The sequence below is a fragment of the Petromyzon marinus genome, chromosome 75 (genome assembly GCF_048934315.1).
Source record: "Petromyzon marinus isolate PM22_M1 ecotype Great Lakes invasive population chromosome 75, UKy_Petmar_22M1.pri1.0, whole genome shotgun sequence".
NCBI classification, from domain to species: Eukaryota; Metazoa; Chordata; class Hyperoartia; order Petromyzontiformes; family Petromyzontidae; genus Petromyzon; species Petromyzon marinus.
The window spans coordinates 5827355-5848617 of NC_133741.1; the positions used below are offsets into that span (position 1 = coordinate 5827355).

The 21263-nt window shown below is 60.6% G+C and overlaps 1 protein-coding gene across 1 annotated transcript in view; it reads right to left on the bottom strand.

Annotated features, from left to right (window-relative positions):
• LOC116936977 (chromodomain-helicase-DNA-binding protein 4-like) overlaps positions 1 to 10997 on the bottom strand; it is a 133579-nt gene extending 122582 nt beyond the window's left edge. Inside the window, 3 exon segments of the mRNA XM_076056454.1 lie at positions 2313 to 2572; positions 5950 to 7272; positions 10818 to 10997. Of these exon segments, the coding sequence (XP_075912569.1) occupies positions 2313 to 2572; positions 5950 to 7272; positions 10818 to 10934 (1700 nt within the window). The 5' untranslated portion in view covers positions 10935 to 10997.
• Between the last annotated feature and the right edge of the window lie 10266 nt (positions 10998 to 21263).

Consider the following 21263-nt stretch of genomic DNA (forward strand, 5'->3'; position numbering starts at 1 on the left):
GGTGAGTGGGTGAGTGGGTATGTGAGTGAGTGAGTGAATCAGTGAGCGACTGAGCGAGTATGTGAGTGGGTGAGCGAGTGAGTGAATCAGTGAGTGAATCAGTGAGTGAATCAGCGAGTGAGTGAGTGAATCAGTGAGTGGGTGAGTGAGTGAGTGAATCAGCGAGTGAGTGAGTGAGTCACACCCCCACCCACCCCCACATCTGTGCACCAACACACGGTGTATCACGAGCCACTCAGGCTTGATCCCGTAGCGGTAGTGCGTCTGGGCGAGTGAGTCACTCAGTGAGTGAGTCACTCAGTGAGTGAGTCACTCAGTGAGTGAGTGAGCGAGTGAGTCACTCAGTGAGTGAGTGAGTGGGTGAGTGGGTGGGTGGGTGAGTGAGTGGGTGGGTGAGTGAGTGAATCAGTGAGTGGGTGAGTGGGTGAGTGAATCAGTGAGCCAGTGAGTGAGTGAGTGAATCAGCGAGTGAGCGACTGAGCGAGTGGGTGAGTGGGTGAGTGAGTGAGTGAATCAGTGAGTGGGTGAGTGGGTGAGTGAATCAGTGAGCCAGTGAGTGAGTGAGTGAATCAGCGAGTGAGTGAGTGAATCAGTGAGTGGGTGAGTGAGTGAGTGAATCAGTGGGTGAGTGAGTGAGTCACACCCCCACCCACCCCCATACCTGTGCACCAACACACGGTGTATCACGAGCCACTCAGGCTTGATCCCGTAGCGGTAGTGCGTCTGGGCGAGTGAGTCACTCAGTGAGTGAGTGAGTGGGCGAGTGAGTGGGTGAGTGAACGAGTGAGTGAGTGGGTGAGTGAGTGGGTGAGTGAGTGAGTGGGTGAGTGAGTGAGTGGGTGGGTGAGTGAGTGGGTGAGTGGGTGAGTGAGCGAGCGAATCAGTGAGCGACTGAGCGAGTGGGTGAGTGAGTGAGTGAATCAGTGAGCCAGTGAGTGAGTGAGTGAATGAGTGAGTGAGTCACACCCCCACCCACCCCCATACCTGTGCACCAACACACGGTGTATCACGAGCCACTCAGGCTTGATCCCGTAGCGGTAGTGCGTCTGGGCGAGTGAGTCACTCAGTGAGTGAGTGAGTGAATCAGCGAGTGAATCAGTGAGTGAATGAGTGAATCAGTGAGTGAGTGAGTCACACCCCCACCCACCCCCATACCTGTGCACCAACACACGGTGTATCACGAGCCACTCAGGCTTGATCCCGTAGCGGTAGTGCGTCTGGGCGAGTGAGTCACTCAGTGAGTGAGTGAGTGAATCAGTGAGTGAGTCACTCAGTGAGTGAGTGAGTGGGTGAGTGAGTGAGTGGGTGAGTGAGTGGGTGAGTGGGTGAGTGGGTGAGTGAGTGAGTGGGTGAGTGAGTGAGTGAGTGGGTGAGTGAGTGGGTGAGTGAGTGAGTGAATCAGCGAGTGAGTGAGTGAATCAGCGAGTGAGTGAGTGAGTGAATCAGTGAGCGAGTGGGTGAGTGAGTGAGTGAATCAGCGAGCGAGTGAATCAGTGAGTGAGTGAGTGAATCAGTGAGTGACTGAGCGAGTGAGTGAGTGGGTGAGTGGGTGAGCGAGTGAGTGAGTGAATCAGCGAGTGAATCAGTGAGTGAATGAGTGAATCAGTGGGTGAGTGAGTGAGTCACACCCCCACCCACCCCCATACCTGTGCACCAACACACGGTGTATCACGAGCCACTCAGGCTTGATCCCGTAGCGGTAGTGCGTCTGGGCGAGTGATTCACTCAGTGAGTGAGTCACTCAGTGAGTGAGTCACTCAGTGAGTGAGTGAGCAAGTGAGTCACTCAGTGAGTGAGTGAGTGGGTGAGTGAGTGGGTGGGTGAGTGAGTGAGTGAGTGGGTGAGTGAGTGAGTGAGTGGGTGAGTGAGTGGGTGAGTGAGTGGGTGAGTGAGTGAGTGAGTGGGTGAGTGAGTGGGTCAGTGAGTGAGTGAGTGAATCAGTGAGTGAATCAGTGAGCCAGTGAGTGAATGAGTGAATCAGTGAGTGAGTCACACCCCCACCCACCCCCATACCTGTGCACCAACACACGGTGTATCACGAGCCACTCAGGCTTGATCCCGTAGCGGTAGTGCGTCTGGGCGAGTGATTCACTCAGTGAGTGAGTCACTCAGTGAGTGAGTGGGCGAGTGAGTGAGTGAATCAGTGAGTGAGTGGGTGAGTGAGTGAGTGAATCAGTGAGTGAGTGAGTGGGTGAGTGAGTGAGTGGGTGAGTGGGTGAGTGGGTATGTGAGTGAGTGAGCCAGTGAATCAGTGAGTGAATCAGCGAGTGAATCAGTGAGTGAGTGAGTCACACCCCCACCCACCCCCATACCTGTGCACCAACACACGGTGTATCACGAGCCACTCAGGCTTGATCCCGTAGCGGTAGTGCGTCTGGGCGAGTGATTCAACGGCCCTGGGGTCCTTGACCGGCGTCGGGCGACTCTGCGCGGACGAGCGATGCACGGAGTCCACCTCGTCGTCCACCACCACCATCATCTCCTCGTCGGAGCCGTGCTCGTAGGGAGGAGGATCCTCCATGTCATTCTTGCGCTGGTAGTTGCGATACATGACGTTGTGGTGTAGCTCCAGCTGATGGCGGAGCGGGCGGGGATGCCGTGGGGTGGTGAGTCAGGCAGGCAGTCAGGCAGTCACTTACTCACTCACTCAGTACAGTCAGGCAGGCAGGCAGTCAGGCACTCAGGCAGGCAGGCAGTCAGTCAGTCAGGCAGTCAGTCAGGCAGGCAGTCACTCAGTCAGGCAGGCAGGCAGTCAGGCAGGCAGGCAGGCAGTCAACCACTCACCCACTCACTCAGTCAGTCAGGCAGGCAGTCAGGCAGGCAGGCAGGCAGTCAGTCAGTCAGGCAGTCAGTCAGTCAGGCAGGCAGTCAGGCAGGCAGGCAGGCAGTCAGTCAGGCAGGCACTCAGTCAGTCAGTCACTCACTCACTCAGTCAGTCAGTCACTCACTCAGGCAGTCAGTCAGTCAGTAACTCACTCAGTCAGTCAGTCAGGCAGGCAGGCAGTCAGTCAGTCAGGCAGGCAGGCAGGCAGGCAGTCACTCACTCACTCAGTCAGGCAGTCAGGCAGGCAGGCAGGCAGTCAGGCAGGCAGTCAGGCAGGCAGGCAGGCAGGCAGTCAGTCAGTCAGTCAGGCAGGCAGTCAGTCAACCACTCACCCACTCACTCAGTCACTCAGTTAGTTAGTCAGTCAGTCAGGCAGGCAATCAAGCAGGCACTCACTTAGTCAGGCAGTCAGTCAGGCAGGCAGGCAGTCAGGCAGTCAGTCAGGCAGGCAGTCACTCAGTCAGGCAGGCAGTCAGTCAGTCAGGCAGGCAGTCACTCACTCACTCAGTCACTCAGTCAGTCAGGCAGTCAGGCAGTCAGGCAGGCAGGCAGTCAGGCAGGCAGTCAGTCAGTCAGTCAGGCAGGCAGGCAGGCAGGCACTCAGTCAGTCAGTCAGTCACTCACTCAGTCAGTCAGTCAGTAACTCACTCAGTCAGTCAGGCAGTCAGGCAGGCAGGCAGGCAGTCTGGCAGGCAGTCAGTCAGGCAGGCAGGCAGGCAGGCAGTCAACCACTCACCCACTCACTCAGTCACTCAGTCAGGCAGTCAGGCAGGCAGTCAGTCAGGCAGGCAGACAGGCAGTCAGTCAGTCAGGCAGGCAGGCAGGCAGTCAGGCAGGCAGGCAGGCAGGCAGGTAGTCAGGCAGTCAGTCAGGGAGGCAGGCAGGCAGTCACTCACTCACTCAGTCACTCAGTCAGTCAGTCAGGCAGGCAGTCAGGCAGTCACTCACCCACTCACTCAGTCACTCAGTCAATCAGGCAGGCAGTCAGGCAGTCAGGCAGGCAGGCAGGCAGTCTGGCAGGCAGTCAGTCAGGCAGGCAGGCAGGCAGGCAGGCAGTCAACCACTCACCCACTCACTCAGTCACTCAGTCAGGCAGTCAGGCAGGCAGTCAGTCAGGCAGGCAGACAGGCAGTCAGTCAGTCAGGCAGGCAGGCAGTCAGGCAGGCAGGCAGGCAGGTAGTCAGGCAGTCAGTCAGGCAGGCAGGCAGGCAGTCACTCACTCACTCAGTCACTCAGTCAGTCAGTCAGGCAGTCACTCACCCACTCACTCAGTCACTCAGTCAGTCAGGCAGGCAGTCAGGCAGTCAGGCAGTCAGTCAGGCAGTCAGGCAGTCAGTCAGGCAGGCAGGCAGGCAGTCAGGCAGGCAGTCAGTCAGGCAGGCAGGCAGGCAGTCAACCACTCACCCACTCACTCAGTCACTCAGTCAGGCAGTCAGGCAGGCAGTCAGGCAGGCAGGCAGGCAGACAGGCAGTCAGTCAGTCAGGCAGGCAGGCAGTCAGGCAGGCAGGCAGGCAGGCAGGTAGTCAGGCAGTCAGTCAGGCAGGCAGGCAGGCAGTCAGGCACTCAGTCAGTCAGTCACTCACTCAGTCAGTCAGTAACTCACTCAGTCAGTCAGGCAGGCAGGCAGTCAGTCAGGCAGGCAGTCAGTCAGGCAGGCAGGCAGGCAGGCAGTCAGGCAGGCAGGCAGGCAGGCAGGCAGGCAGGCAGTCAGGCAGGCAGTTAGTCAGGCAGGCAGTCAGTCAGGCAGGCAGGCAGTCATGCAGGCAGGCAGGCAGTTAGTCAGGCAGGCAGGCAGTCAGGCAGCCAGGCAGTCAGTCAGGCAGGCATTCAGGCAGTCAATCAGGCAGTCAGTCAGTCAGGCAGTCAGTCAGGCAGGCAGGCATGCAGGCAGGCAGTCAGGCAGGCAGGCAGGCAGGCACCCACTCACTCAGTTACTCAGTCACTCAGTCATTCAGTCAGTCAGGCAGGCAGACAGTTAGTCAGGCAGGCAGGCAGTCAGTCACCCACTCACTCAGTCACTCAGTCAGTCAGTCAGTCAGGCAGGCAGGCAGGCAGTCAGGCAGGCAGGCAGGCAGTCAGGCAGTTAGTCAGGCAGGCAGTCAGTCAGGCAGGCAGGCAGGCAGGCAGTCAGGCAGTCAGGCAGGCAGTCAGTCAGGCAGTCAGTCAGGCAGGCAGGCAGGCAGTCAGGCAGGCAGGCAGGCAGGCAGTCAGGCAGGCAGGCAGGCAGTCAGGCAGTCAGGCAGGCAGTCACTCCGTCAGGCAGGCAGGCACCCACTCACTCAGTTACTCAGTCAGTCAGGCAGTCAGTCAGTCAGGCAGGCAGTCAGGCAGTCAGGCAGGCAGGCAGTCAGGCAGTCAGGCAGGCAGGCAGGCAGGCAGTCAGGCAGGCAGGCAGGCAGGCAGGCAGGCAGGCACTCAGGCAGCCAGGCAGCCAGGCAGTCAGGCAGGCAGGCAGGCTGTCAGGCAGTCAGGCAGGCAGGCAGGCAGTCAGGCAGGCAGGCAGGCAGGCACTCAGGCAGCCAGGCAGGCAGGCAGTCATGCGGTCACTCAGTCAGTCACTCAGTCACTCACTCACTCAGTCACTCAGTCACTCACTCACTCACTCAGTCACTCACTCCGTCACTCAGTCAGTCACTCAGTCACTCAGTCACTCACTCCGTCACTCAGTCAGTCACTCACCACTCACCCACTCACCCACCCACCCACCCACTCACCCACTCACTCACCCACTCACTCACTCACCCACTCACTCACCCACTCACCCACCCACTCACCCACCCACTCACTCACTCACTCACCCACTCACCACCCACTCACCACCCACTCACCCACCCACTCACCCACCCACTCACCCACTCACCACCCACTCACCACCCACTCACTCACTCACCCACTCACCCACTCACTCACCCACTCACTCACCCACCCACTCACTCACCCACTCACTCACCCACTCACCCACCCACTCACTCACTCACCCACCCACTCACTCACCCACCCACCCACTCACCCACTCACTCACTCACCACCCACTCACACACTCACCCACTCACCCACTCACTCACTCACCCACTCACTCACCCACTCACCCACTCACTCACCCACTCACTCACTCACCACTCACCTGTAGCTCAGACACCCAGGAGCAATGCCAGTAGGAGAGCCCCACCCATTTGACAAAGAATTCCCTCTCGGGCTTCCGGGCCAGCTGCCCCTGGAGCTGCCCCTGAAGCTGCCCCGGGAGCTGCCCCTGAGGCTGCTGCCCCTGAAGCTGCCCCTGAAGCTGCCCCTGAGGCTGCTGCCCCTGAAGCTGCCCCTGAAGCTGCCCCTGAAGCTGCCCCTGAAGCTGCCCCTGAAGCTGCTCCTGCTCCAGCTGCCCCTGCTGCTGCTGCTCCTGCCCCTGCTCCAGCTGCTGCCCCTGCTGCTGCTGCCCCTGATCTAGCTGCTGCCCCTGAAGCTGCCCCTGAAGCTGCCCCTGAAGCTGCCCCTGAAGCTGCCCCTGAAGCTGCCCCTGAAGCTGCCCCTGAAGCTGCCCCTGAAGCTGCCCCTGAAGCTGCTCCTGCTGCTGCTGTTGCTCTTGCTGCCCCTGAAGCTGCTGCCCCTGAAGCTGCCCCTGATCCAGCTGCTGCCCCTGAAGCTGCTGCTGCTGCTGCTCCTGCTGCTGCCCCTGCTGCTGCTGCTCGTACGGCTGCCCCCGGCTCTCCGTGGCTAGGGCACCACCCCCACCATCACCACCACCACCACCACCACCGGGGCAGCTGCTGGCGGTGGCTGCCTCTGGAGTGGCCGTGCGGGGCGTGGGCAGTTCTACAGCTGCTGCCCCCGCTGCTACAGCTGCTACTGCTGCCCCCGCTACTACTACAGCTGCTACTGCTGCCCCTGCTGCTGCTGCTGATGCCCCTGCTGCTGCTGCTGCTGATGCCCCTGCTGCCCCTGCTGCTACTGCTGCTACTGCTGCCCCTGCTGCTGATGCCCCTGAAGCTGCCCCTGAAGCTGCTGCCCCCGCTACTACAGCTGCTACTGCTGCCCCTGCTGCTGCTGCTGCCCCTGGAGCTGCCCCTGAGGCTGCTGCTGCCCCTGGCCCTGAGGCTGCTGCTGCCCCTGAAGCTGCCCCTGAAGCTGCTGCCCCTGATGCTGCCCCCGCTACTGCTGCTGCTGCTGCCCCTGAAGCTACTGCTGCCCCTGATGCTGCTCCTGCTGCTGCCCCTGATGCTGCTGCTGCCCCTGATGCTGCTGCTGCCCCTGATGCTGCCCCTGCTGCTGCTGCCCCTGAAGCTGCTCCTGCTGCTGCTGCTGGGGGCGTGGGCAGCTCTGGGGGAGCCGAGGGGGGCTCTGGGGGAGCCGTGGGGGGCTCTGGGGGAGCCGTGGGGGGCTCTGGGGGAGCCGTGGGGGGCTCTGTCCAACGCCAGTGGAGAATCTTCTGCACTTTGCCCTTCAGTGGGGGGCACTGCGACAACACACAGACACAGATACAGTCATACAGTCATACACATACAGTCATACAGTCATACATACAGTCATACACATACAGTCACACAGTCACACACACACAGTCACACACAGTCATACATACAGTCATACACATACAGTCACACATACAGTCACACACACACAGTCACACACAGTCATACACAGTCATACACATACACAGTCACACAGTCACACACAGACACAGACAGTCATACAGTCATACAGTCATACACATGCAGTCACATACAGTCATACACATACAGTCATACAGTCATACACATACAGTCATACAGTCACATACAGTCACACACATACACAGTAACACAGTCACACAGTCATACATACACACAGACACACACATACATACAGTCATACAGACACAGACAGTCATACACACACAGTCATACAGTCATACACACATACAGTCATACACATACAGTCATACAGTCACATACAGTCATACACATACAGTCATACAGTCATACAGCCATACACATGCAGTCATACAGTCATACACACATACAGTCATACAGTCACATACAGTCATACAGCCATACACATACAGTCATACAGTCATACACACATACAGTCATACACACAAACAGTCATACACATACACACAGTCATACACATACAGTCATACAGTCATACACATACAGTCATACAGTCATACACATACAGTCATACAGTCATACATATACACACATACAGTCATACAGTCATACACATACACACATACAGTCATACAGTCATACAGTCACATACAGTCACACACACAGTCACACACAGTCATACACATACAGTCATACACACATACAGTCATACACATACACACATACAGTCATACAGTCATACACATACAGTCATACAGTCATACACATACAGTCACACAGTCATACAGTCATACAGTCACACACACAGTCACACACAGTCATACACATACAGTCATACACACATACAGTTATACACATACAGTCATACAGTCATACAGTCACATACAGTCACACACAGTCATACACATACAGTCATACACACATACAGGCATACACATACAGTCATACAGTCATACACACATACAGTCATACACATACAGTCATACACATACAGTCATACACATACAGTCATACAGTCATACACACATACAGCTATACACATACAGTCATACACACAGTCACACAGTCACATACAGTCACACATACAGTCACACACACAGTCACACACATACACAATCACAAAGTCATACACAGTCATACACACACACAGACACACACACATACACACAGTCACACAGTCACATACAGTCATACACATAAAGTCATACACATACACACAGTCACAAAGTCACATACAGTCACACATACAGTCACACACACAGTCACACACAGTCACACACATACACAGTCACACAGTCATACACAGTCATACACACACACAGACATACACACATACACACAGTCACACAGTCACACACAGTCACACACAGTCACACACATACACACAGACACACACACAGTCACACACACACACAGTCATACACATACAGTCATACACATACAGTCATACACATAGTCATACACACATACAGTCATACACACACACAGTCATACAGTCACACAGTCATACAGTCACACAGTCATACACATACAGTCATACACATACACACAGTCACACAGTCACATACAGTCACACATACAGTCACACACACAGTCACACACAGTCACACACATACACAGTCACACAGTCACACACAGTCACACACATACACACAGACACACACACACAGTCACACACACACACAGTCATACACACAGTCACACACAGTCATACATACATACACATACAGTCACACAGTCATACAGTCACATACAGTCACACACACAGTCACACACACAGTCATACACAGACAAACACATACACAGTCACACAGTCACACACAGTCATACATACACACAGACACACACACAGACACACACACAGACACACATACACACAGTCACACAGTCACACACAGTCACACACATACACACACACAGTCACACACACACAGTCATACATACATACACACAGTCACACACATACAGTCACACAGTCACACACAGTCACACCCAGTCACAGCCACACACATACATACACACACAGTCACACATACATACACACATATACACAGTCACACACACACACACACGTACACAGTCACACAGTCACACACACACAGTCACACATACACACATACACACACACATACACAGACACACACACAGTCACACACAGTCACACACACACATACACACAGTCACACACACAGTCACACATACACACACAGTCACATACACAGTCATACACACAGTCACACACACAGTCACACACACACAGTCACAGACAAAGTTCCCCCGTGTAGCCTCTAGCAGGTTGTACGGGCAAGTGCTGTTAGTAGTAGCAGCACCTACACACAGACAAAGCTCCCCCAGGTAGCCTCTAGCAGGCTGTAGGGGCAAGTGCTGTTAGTAGCAGCACCTACACACAGACAAAGCTCCCCCAGGTAGCCTCTAGCAGGCTGTAGAGGCAAGTGCTGTTAGTAGTAGCAGCACCTACACACAGACAAAGCTCCCCCAGGTAGCCTCTAGCAGGCTGTAGGGGCAAGTGCTGTTAGTAGTAGCAGCACCCACACACAGACAAAGCTCCCCCAGGTAGCCTCTAGCAGGCTGTAGGGGCAAGTGCTGTTAGTAGTAGCAGCACCCACACACAGACAAAGCTCCCCCAGGTAGCCTCTAGCAGGCTGTAGGGGCAAGTGCTGTTAGTAGTAGCAGCACCCACACACAGACAAAGCTCCCCCAGGTAGCCTCTAGCAGGCTGTAGGGGCAAGTGCTGTTAGTAGTAGCAGCACCAACACACAGACAAAGCTCCCCCGTGCCCCCAGGGCACTCCCCCCACTCCCCCCGTGCCCCCAGGGCACTCCCCCGGTGCCCCCACGGCACTTTCACTCCCCCCCGTGCCCCCAGGGTACTTTCCCCACTCCCCGTTACCGTGCATCGTGGACACGCCCATTCCCCGCAGGGCACGCCCCCCAGTTACCGTGCATCGTGGACACGCCCACTCCCCGCAGGGCACGCCCCCCAGTTACCGTGCATCGTGGACACGCCCACTCCCCGCAGGGCACGCCCCTCCCTCACCGTGCATCGTGGACACGCCCACTCCCCGCAGGGCACGCCCCTCCCTCACCGTGCATCGTGGACACGCCCACTCCCAGCAGGGCACGCCCCTCCCTCACCGTGCATCGTGGACACGCCCACTCCCCGCAGGGCACGCCCCCCACTCCCCCGTTACCGTGCATCGTGGACACGCCCACTCCCCGCAGGCCCCGCCCCCCCTCCCTCACCGTGCATCGTGGACACGCCCACTCCCCGTGCCCCGCCCCCCGTTACCGTGCATCGTGGACACGCCCACTCCCCGCAGGCCCCGCCCCCCCTCCCTCACCGTGCATCGTGGACACGCCCACTCCCCGCAGGGCACGCCCCCAGTTACCGTGCATCGTGGACACGCCCACTCCCCGCAGGGCACGTGGGTGAGTGGTGGGTTGAGGCAGTGGATGTGGAACGAGGAGGGGCACGTGTCACAGCAGATCAGCTCGCTACCGTGCATCGTGGACACGCCCACTCCCCGCAGGGCACGCCCCTCCCTCACCGTGCATCGTGGACACGCCCACTCCCCGCAGGGCACGCCCCCCGTTACCGTGCATCGTGGACACGCCCACTCCCCGCAGGGCACGCCCCCCGTTACCGTGCATCATGGACACGCCCACTTCCTGTGCCCCGCCCCCCGTTACCGTGCATCGTGGACACGCCCACTCCCCGCAGGCCCCGCCCCCCCTCCCTCACCGTGCATCGTGGACACGCCCACTCCCCGCAGGGCACGCCCCCAGTTACCGTGCATCGTGGACACGCCCACTCCCCGCAGGGCACGTGGGTGAGTGGTGGGTTGAGGCAGTGGATGTGGAACGAGGAGGGGCACGTGTCACAGCAGATCAGCTCGCTACCGTGCATCGTGGACACGCCCACTCCCCGCAGGGCACGCCCCTCCCTCACCGTGCATCGTGGACACGCCCACTCCCCGCAGGGCACGCCCCCCGTTACCGTGCATCGTGGACACGCCCACTCCCCGCAGGGCACGCCCCCTGTTACCGTGCATCATGGACACGCCCACTCCCCGCCAGGCACGCCCCCCACTCCCCCGCTACCGTGCATCGTGGACACGCCCACTCCCCGCAGGGCACGCCCCCCACTCCCCCGTTACCGTGCATCATGGACACGCCCACTCCCCGCCAGGCACGCCCCCCACTCCCCCGCTACCGTGCATCGTGGACACGCCCACTCCCCGTGCCCCGCCCCCCAGTTACCGTGCATCGTGGACACGCCCACTCCCCGCAGGGCACGCCCCTCCCTCACCGTGCATCGTGGACACGCCCACTTCCTGTGCCCCGCCCCTCCCTCACCGTGCATCGTGGACACGCCCACTCCCCGCAGGGCACGCCCCCTCCCTCACCGTGCATTGTGGACACGCCCACTCCCTGTGCCCCGCCCCTCCCTCACCGTGCATCGTGGACACGCCCACTCCCCGCAGGGCACGCCCCCCACTCACCGTGCATCGTGGACACGCCCACTCCCCTCAGGGCACGCCCCCCCCCTCCCTCACCGTGCATCGTGGACACGCCCACTCCCCGCAGGGCACGTGGGTGAGTGGTGGGTTGAGGCAGTGGATGTGGAACGAGGAGGGGCACGTGTCGCAGCAGAGCAGCCCGCTACCGTGCATCGTGGACACGCCCACTCCCCGCAGGGCACGCCCCCCCTCCCTCACCGTGCATCGTGGACACGCCCACTCCCCGCAGGCCCCGCCCCCCAGTTACCGTGCATCGTGGACACGCCCACTCCCCGCAGGGCACGCCCCCCACTCCCCCCTTACCGTGCATCGTGGACACGCCCACTCCCTGCAGGGCACGCCCCCCACTCCCTCACCGTGCATCGTGGACACGCCCACTCCCCGCAGGGCACGCCCCCCCTCCCTCACCGTGCATCGTGGACACGCCCACTCCCCGTGCCCCGCCCCTCCCTCACCGTGCATCGTGGACACGCCCACTCCCCGCAGGGCACGTGGGTGAGTGGTGGGTTGAGGCAGTGGATGTGGAACGAGGAGGGGCACGTGTCACAGCAGATCAGCTCGCTACCGTGCATCGTGGACACGCCCACTCCCCGCAGGGCACGCCCCCCCCTCCCTCACCGTGCATCGTGGACACGCCCACTCCCCGCAGGGCACGTGGGTGAGTGGTGGGTTGAGGCAGTGGATGTGGAACGAGGAGGGGCACGTGTCGCAGCAGAGCAGCTCGCTGCCGTGCATCGTGGACACGCCCACTCCCCGCAGGCCCCGCCCCCCAGTTACCGTGCATCGTGGACACGCCCACTCCCCGTGCCCCGCCCCCCAGTTACCGTGCATCGTGGACACGCCCACTCCCCGCAGGGCACACCCCTCCCTCACCGTGCATTGTGGACACGCCCACTCCCCGCAGGGCACGCCCCCAGTTACCGTGCATCGTGGACACGCCCACTCCCCGTGCCCCGCCCCCCCATTACCGTGCATCGTGGACACGCCCACTCCCCGCAGGGCACGCCCCTCCCTCACCGTGCATCGTGGACACGCCCACTCCCCGCAGGGCACGTGGGTGAGTGGTGGGTTGAGGCAGTGGATGTGGAACGAGGAGGGGCACGTGTCGCAGCAGATCAGCTCGCTACCGTGCATCGTGGACACGCCCACTCCCCGTGCCCCGCCCCCCAGTTACCGTGCATCGTGGACACGCCCACTCCCCGCAGGGCACGTGGGTGAGTGGTGGGTTGAGGCAGTGGATGTGGAACGAGGAGGGGCACGTGTCACAGCAGATCAGCTCGCTACCGTGCATCGTGGACACGCCCACTCCCCGCAGGCCCCGCCCCCCCTCCCTCACCGTGCATCGTGGACACGCCCACTCCCCGCAGGGCACGCCCCCCACTCCCTCACCGTGCATCGTGGACACGCCCACTCCCCGCAGGGCACGTGGGTGAGTGGTGGGTTGAGGCAGTGGATGTGGAACGAGGAGGGGCACGTGTCACAGCAGAGCAGCTCGCTACCGTGCATCGTGGACACGCCCACTCCCCGCAGGCCCCGCCCCCCACTCCCTCACCGTGCATCGTGGACACGCCCACTCCCCGCAGGGCACGTGGGTGAGTGGTGGGTTGAGGCAGTGGATGTGGAACGAGGAGGGGCACGTGTCGCAGCAGATCAGCTCGCCGCCGTCCTTGCAGGCGCGGCAAAACTCCATGTGGCGGTCTTCGACGGACGCCTCGTCGCCTCCTACACCTCCTCCTCCTCGTCCTCCACCTCCTCCTCGTCCTCCACCACCTCCTCGTCCACCTCCTCCACCTCCTCCTCCTCCTCGTGCCGGACGGAGGCCGCCAGAGTCGCCCGCGGCGGTGGCGGAGGAGGCAGTGGAGGGCGACTGAGGCACGTCATCGTCGTCAGCTTCCCACTGGACGCCCTCTTTCTCCTGCGTGGGGGGGTGGTGGTGGTGAGTGGGTGGGTGAGTGGGTGAGTGAGTGAGTGGGTGGGTGGGTGGGTGAGTGGGTGGGTGAGTGGGTGGGTGAGTGAGTGAGTGAGTGGGTGGGTGGGTGAGTGGGTGAGTGAGTGGGTGGGTGAGTGAGTGAGTGAGTGGGTGGGTGAGTGGGTGAGTGAGTGAGTAGGTGGGTGAGTGGGTGGGTGAGTGAGTGAGTGGGTGGGTGGGTGAGTGGGTGGGTAAGTGAGTGGGTGAGTGGGTGGGTGAGTGGGTGAGTGGGTGGGTAAGTGAGTGAGTAAGTGAGTGAGTGAGTGGGTGAATGGGTGAGTGAGTGGGTGAGTGAATGAGTGGTGAGTGAATGAGTGGGTGGGTGAGGGAGTGGGTGAGTGGGTGGGTGAGTGGGTGAGTGAATGAGTGGTGAGTGAGTGAGTAGGTGAGTGAGTGAGCGAGTGAGTGAGTGCTGAGTGAGTGAGTGCTGAGTGAGTGAGTGGTGAGTAAGTGGTGAGTAAGTGGCGAGTGACTGAGCGACTGAGCGAGCGATGCGATGCGATGGCGCGCCAGCGCCGGCGTCCGTCGCTTCGGTGCGGGGGTCCTCACGCAGTGCGGGCAGCTCCACTTCCCGTGTGGAGCCTTCACGAGCTCGGGCTCCAGGCACACGAGGTGGTGGGCACGTGGACACGTGTCACACAGGATGATCTCGCCACGCTGTTGGCAAACCTCGCAAAAGTCCTGGTGGTCCGTCTGGTAGCCATCGCCACGCTCCTCTGTGTGGGGAGAGACACGGGGAGACACGGGGAGAAAGACACGTGGAGACACGGGGAGACACGGGGAGACACGTGAGAGACACGGGGAGACACGTGGGAGACACGGGGAGACAGGGGGAGACACGGGGAGACACGGGGAGACAGAGAGAGACACGTGTCACACAGGATGATCTCGCCACGCTGTTGGCAAACCTCGCAAAAGTCCTGGTGGTCCGTCTGGTAGCCATCGCCACGCTCCTCTATGTGGGGGAGAGAGACACGGGGAGACACGGGGAGAAAGACACGTGGAGAGAGACACGTGGGAGACACGGGGAGACAGAGAGAGACACGTGTCACACAGGATAATCTCGCCACGCTGTTGGCAAACCTCGCAAAAGTCCTGGTGGTCCGTCTGGTAGCCATCGCCACGCTCCTCTGTGGGGGAGACACGGGGAGAGAGAGACACGGGGAGACACGGGGAGACAGGGGGAGAGAGACACGTGGAGACACGGGGAGACAGAGAGAGTCACGTGTCACACAGGATAATCTCGCCACGCTGTTGGCAAACCTCGCAAAAGTCCTGGTGGTCCGTCTGGTAGCCATCGCCACGCTCCTCTGTGTGGGGGAGAGAGACACGGGGAGACACGTGGAGACAGAGAGAGACACGTGTCACACAGGATGATCTCGCCACGCTGTTGGCAAACCTCGCAAAAGTCCTGGTGGTCCGTCTGGTAGCCATCGCCACGCTCCTCTGTGGGGGAGACACGGGGAGAGAGAGACACGGGGAGACACGGGGAGACACGGGGAGACAGGGGGAGACAGAGAGAGACACGTGGAGTCACGTGTCACACAGGATAATCTCGCCACGCTGTTGGCAAACCTCGCAAAAGTCCTGGTGGTCCGTCTGGTAGCCATCGCCACGCTCCTCTGTGGGGGAGAGACACGGGGAGACAGGGGGAGACAGGGGGAGACACGGGGAGACACGGGGAGACACGTGGGAGACACGGGGAGACAGGGGGAGAGAGACACGTGGAGACACGGAGAGACAGAGAGAGACACGTGTCACACAGGATAATCTCGCCACGCTGTTGGCAAACCTCGCAAAAGTCTTGGTGGTCCGTGTGGTAGCCATCGCCACGCTCCTCTGTGGGGGGAGAGACACGGGGAGACACGGGGAGACAGGGGGAGAGAGACACGGGGAGACACGGGGAGACACGGGGAGACACGGGGAGACAGGGGGAGAGAGACACGTGGAGACACGGGGAGACAGAGAGAGACACGTGTCACACAGGATAATCTCGCCACGCTGTTGGCAAACCTCGCAAAAGTCTTGGTGGTCCGTGTGGTAGCCATCGCCACGCTCCTCTGTGGGGGGAGAGACACGGGGAGACACGGGGAGACAGGGGGAGAGAGACACGGGGAGACACGGGGAGACACGGGGAGACACGGGGAGACAGGGGGAGAGAGACACGTGGAGACACGGGGAGACAGAGAGAGACACGTGTCACACAGGATAATCTCGCCACGCTGTTGGCAAACCTCGCAAAAGTCCTGGTGGTCCGTCTGGTAGCCATCGCCACGCTCCTCTGTGGGGGAGAGACAGGGGGAGACAGGGGGAGACACGTGGGAGACACGGGGAGACACGTGGGAGACACGGGGAGACAGGGGGAGAGAGACACGTGGAGACACGGGGAGACAGAGAGAGACACGTGTCACACAGGATAATCTCGCCACGCTGTTGGCAAACCTCGCAAAAGTCCTGGTGGTCCGTCTGGTAGCCATCGCCACGCTCCTCTGTGGGGGAGAGACAGGGGGAGACAGGGGGAGACACGTGGGAGACACGGGGAGACACGTGGGAGACACGGGGAGACAGGGGGAGAGAGACACGTGGAGACACGGGGAGACAGAGAGAGACACGGGGAGACACGTGGACACGTGTCACACAGGATAATCTCGCCACGCTGTTGGCAAACCTCACAAAAGTCTTGATGGTCCGTCTGGTAGCCATCGCCACGCTCCTCTGTGGGGGGAGAGACACGGGGAGACACGGGGAGACAGGAGGAGAGAGACACGGGGAGACACGGGGAGACACGGGGAGACACGGGGAGACAGGGGGAGAGAGACACGTGGAGACACGGGGAGACAGAGAGAGACACGTGTCACACAGGATAATCTCGCCACGCTGTTGGCAAACCTCGCAAAAGTCCTGGTGGTCCGTCTGGTAGCCATCGCCACGCTCCTCTGTGGGGGGAGAGACACGGGGAGACACGGGGAGACAGGGGGAGAGAGACACGGGGAGACACGGGGAGACACGGGGAGACACGGGGAGACAGGGGGAGAGAGACACGTGGAGACACGGGGAGACAGAGAGAGACACGTGTCACACAGGATAATCTCGCCACGCTGTTGGCAAACCTCGCAAAAGTCCTGGTGGTCCGTCTGGTAGCCATCGCCACGCTCCTCTGTGGGGGGAGAGAGACACGGGGAGACACGTGGGAGACACGGGGAGACACGGGGAGACACGGGGAGACAGAGAGAGACACGTGAGAGACACGTGGGAGACAGGGGGAGACACGTGGAGACACGGAGAGACAGAGAGAGACAGAGGGAGACACGTGGGAGACACGGGGAGAGAGACACGTGGAGACAGAGAGAGTCACGTGTCACACAGGATAATCTCGCCACGCTGTTGGCAAACCTCGCAAAAGTCTTGGTGGTCCGTCTGGTAGCCATCGCCACGCTCCTCTGTGGGGGGAGAGAGACACGGGGAGACACGTGGGAGACACGGGGAGACAGGGGGAGACACGGGGAGACAGAGAGAGACACGTGAGAGACACGTGGGAGACAGGGGGAGACACGTGGAGACACGGAGAGACAGAGAGAGACAGAGGGAGACACGTGGGAGACACGGGGAGAGAGACACGTGGAGACAGAGAGAGTCACGTGTCACACAGGATAATCTCGCCACGCTGTTGGCAAACCTCACAAAAGTCTTGGTGGTCCGTGTGGTAGCCATCGCCACGCTCCTCTGTGGGGGGAGAGAGACACGGGGAGAGAGACACGGGGAGACACGGGGAGACAGAGAGAGACACGGGGGAGACACGTGAGAGACACGGGGAGAGAGACACGTGGAGAGAGACAGGGGGAGACACGGGGAGACACGTGGGAGACACGGGGAGACACGTGGAGACACGGGGAGGGAGACACGTGGGAGACAAGGAGTAGGAGACACAGGGGGAGACACGGGGAGACACGGGGAGACAGAGAGAGACACGTGGAGTCACGTGTCACACAGGATAATCTCGCCACGCTGTTGGCAAACCTCGCAAAAGTCCTGGTGGTCCGTGTGGTAGCCATCGCCACGCTCCTCTGTGGGGGAGAGACACGGGGAGACAGGGGGAGACAGGGGGAGACAGGGGGAGAGAGACACGGGGAGACACGTGGAGACAGGGGGAGACATGGAGAGACAGAGGGAGACACGGGGAGACACGGGGAGACACGTGGGAGACACGGGGTGGGAGACACGGGGAGACACGTGGAGACACGGGGAGACACGGGGAGACAGAGAGAGACACGAAGAGATACGTGTCACACAGGATAATCTCGCCACGCTGTTGGCAAACCTCGCAAAGGTCTTGATGGTCCGTGTGGTAGCCATCGCCACGCTCCTCTGTGGGGGAGACACGGGGAGAAAGACACGTGGAGACACGTGGGAGAGAGAGAGAGACACGGGGAGACACGTGAGAGACACGGGGTGGGAGACACGGGGAGACACGTGGAGACACGGGGAGACACGGGGAGACAGAGAGAGACACGAAGAGATACGTGTCACACAGGATAATCTCGCCACGCTGTTGGCAAACCTCGCAAAGGTCTTGATGGTCCGTGTGGTAGCCATCGCCACGCTCCTCTGTGGGGGAGAGACACGGGGAGACACGGGGAGACACGGGGAGGGAGACACGTGGGAGACAAGGAGTAGGAGACACAGGGGGAGACACGGGGAGACACGGGGAGACAGAGAGAGACACGTGGAGTCACGTGTCACACAGGATAATCTCGCCACGCTGTTGGCAAACCTCGCAAAAGTCCTGGTGGTCCGTCTGGTAGCCATCGCCACGCTCCTCTGTGGGGGGAGAGACACGGGGAGAGAGACACGGGGAGACACGGGGAGACAGAGAAAGACACGGGGGAGACACGTGAGAGACACGGGGAGAGAGACACGTGGAGAGAGACAGGGGGAGACACGGGGAGACACGTGGGAGACAGGGGGAGACACGGGGAGACACGGGGAGGGAGACACGTGGGAGACAAGGAGTAGGAGACACAGGGGGAGACACGGGGAGACACGGGGAGACAGAGAGAGACACGTGGAGTCACGTGTCACACAGGATAATCTCGCCACGCTGTTGGCAAACCTCGCAAAAGTCCTGGTGGTCCGTCTGGTAGCCATCGCCATGCTCCTCTGCGTGGGGAGAGACACGGGGAGAGAGACACGGGGAGACACAAGGGGAGACACGGAGTAGGAGACACGGTGTAGGAGACACAAGGGGAGACACGGAGTAGGAGACACGGAGTAGGAGACACGGGGGGAGACACGGAGTAGGAGACACGGAGTAGGAGACACGGGGGGAGACACGGAGTAGGAGACACGGTGTAGGAGACACGGGGTAGGAGACACGGGGTAGGAGACACGGGGAGAAAGATACGGGGAGACACGGAGTAAGAGACACGGGGGGAGACACGGGGTGGGAGACACGGAGTAGGAGACACGGAGTAGGAGACACGGAGTAGGAGACACGGGGGGAGACACGGAGTAGGAGACACGGAGTAGGAGACACGGGGTAGGAGACACGGGGTAGGAGACACGGGGAGAGAGATACGGGGAGACACGGAGTAAGAGACACGGGGTAGGAGACACGGAGTAAGAGACACGGGGGGAGACACGGGGTAGGAGACACGGAGTAGGAGACACGGGGTAGGAGACGGGGAAAGACACGGGGTGGGAGACATGGGGAGAGACACGGGGAGAGAGACACGGGTGGACACGGGGGGAGACACGGGGACAGAGTAGGAGATGGAGAGATTTCGATGACAATGGCGACGGTAACCATGACGACGACTGTAACCATGACGACGACGGTGACCATGACGACGACTGTGACCATGACGACGACTGCAACCATGACGACTGTGACCATGACAACGACTGTAACCATGGCAACGACTGTAACCTTTCTTCCGCCCCTTCACAGCCGCAGCGCCGGATGATCCTCCCCCTCCACCACCACCACCACCACCGCCTCCACCGCCTCCACTGCCTCCACCGCCTCCACCGCCTCCACTGCCTCCACCGCCTCCACCTCCTCCGCCGCCTCCCCGCTTGTTGCCCCTCCGGCGGCCGCCCCCTCTCCTCGGCCCCCCGGCAGCCCCCCGGGGGTGGGCCACTCCACCCAGAATGCAGTGCGGCGGAGCTGCCCGAACCGCCGCTGCCGTCCCCCTTGCCGGGTCGGTCACGCCCCCTCGCCCCTCCCCTCGCCCCTCCCCTCGCCCCTCCCCTCGCCCCTCCCCTCGCCCCTCCCCTCGCCCCTGCCCCTGCCCCTCTTCATCCTCCTCGTCCACCACGGCCTCGTCAAACTCCTCCTCCTCCTCCTCCTCGTCGTCATCGTCATCATCGTCGTCGTCGCTCTGATGGGGGTGGGTGGGGGGGGTGAGTGGCTCATTGAGTGAGTGGCTGAGTGAGTGAGTGGCTGAGTGAGTGGCTCAGTGAGTGGCTCAGTGAGTGGCTGAGTGAGTGGCTGAGTGAGTGAGTGGCTGAGTGAGTGGCTGGCTGAGTGAGTGGCTGGCTGAGCGAGTGGCTGGCTGAGTGAGTGGCTGAGTGAGTGGCTGAGTGAGTGGGTGAGAGAGTGGCTGAGTGAGTGGCTGAGTGAGTGAGTGGCTGAGTGAGTGGCTGAGCGAGTGGCTGAGTGAGTGGCTGAGCGAGTGAGTGGCTGAGTGAGCGAGTGGCTGAGTGAGTGGCTGAACGAGTGGCTGAGTGAGTGGCTGAGTGAGTAGCTGAGCGAGTAGCTGAGCGAGTGGCTGAGTGAGTGGCTGGCTGAGCGAGTGGCTGGCTGAGCAAGTGGCTGGCTGAGCGAGTGGCTGGCTGAGCGATTGGCTGAGCGGGTGGCTGAGTGAGTGGCTGAGTGAGTGGCTGAGTGAGTGGCTGAGTGAGTGGCTGAGCGAGTGGCTGAGTGAGTGGCTGGCTGAGCGAGTGGCTGGCTGAGCGAGTGGCTGGCTGAGCGAGTGGCTGGCTGAGCGAGTGGCTGAGCGAGTGGCTGAGCGAGTGGCTGAGTGAGTGGCTGAATGAGTGAGTGGCTGAGTGAGTGGCTGAGCGAGTGGCTGAGTGAGTGGCTGAGCGAGTGAGTGGCTGAGTGAGCGAGTGCCTAAGCGAGTGACTGAGTGAGCGAGTGGCTGAGCGAGCGGCTGGCTGAGCGAGTGACTGAGCGAGTGGCTGAGTGACAGAGTCGCTGAGTGAGCGAGTGGCTGAGCGAGTGGCTAGCTGAGTGAGTGGATGAGTGAGTGACTGAGCGAATGGCTGAGTGAGCGAGTGGCTGAGCGAGTGGCTGGCTGAGCGAGTGGCTGAGCGAGTGGCTGGCTGAGCGAGTGACTGAGTGA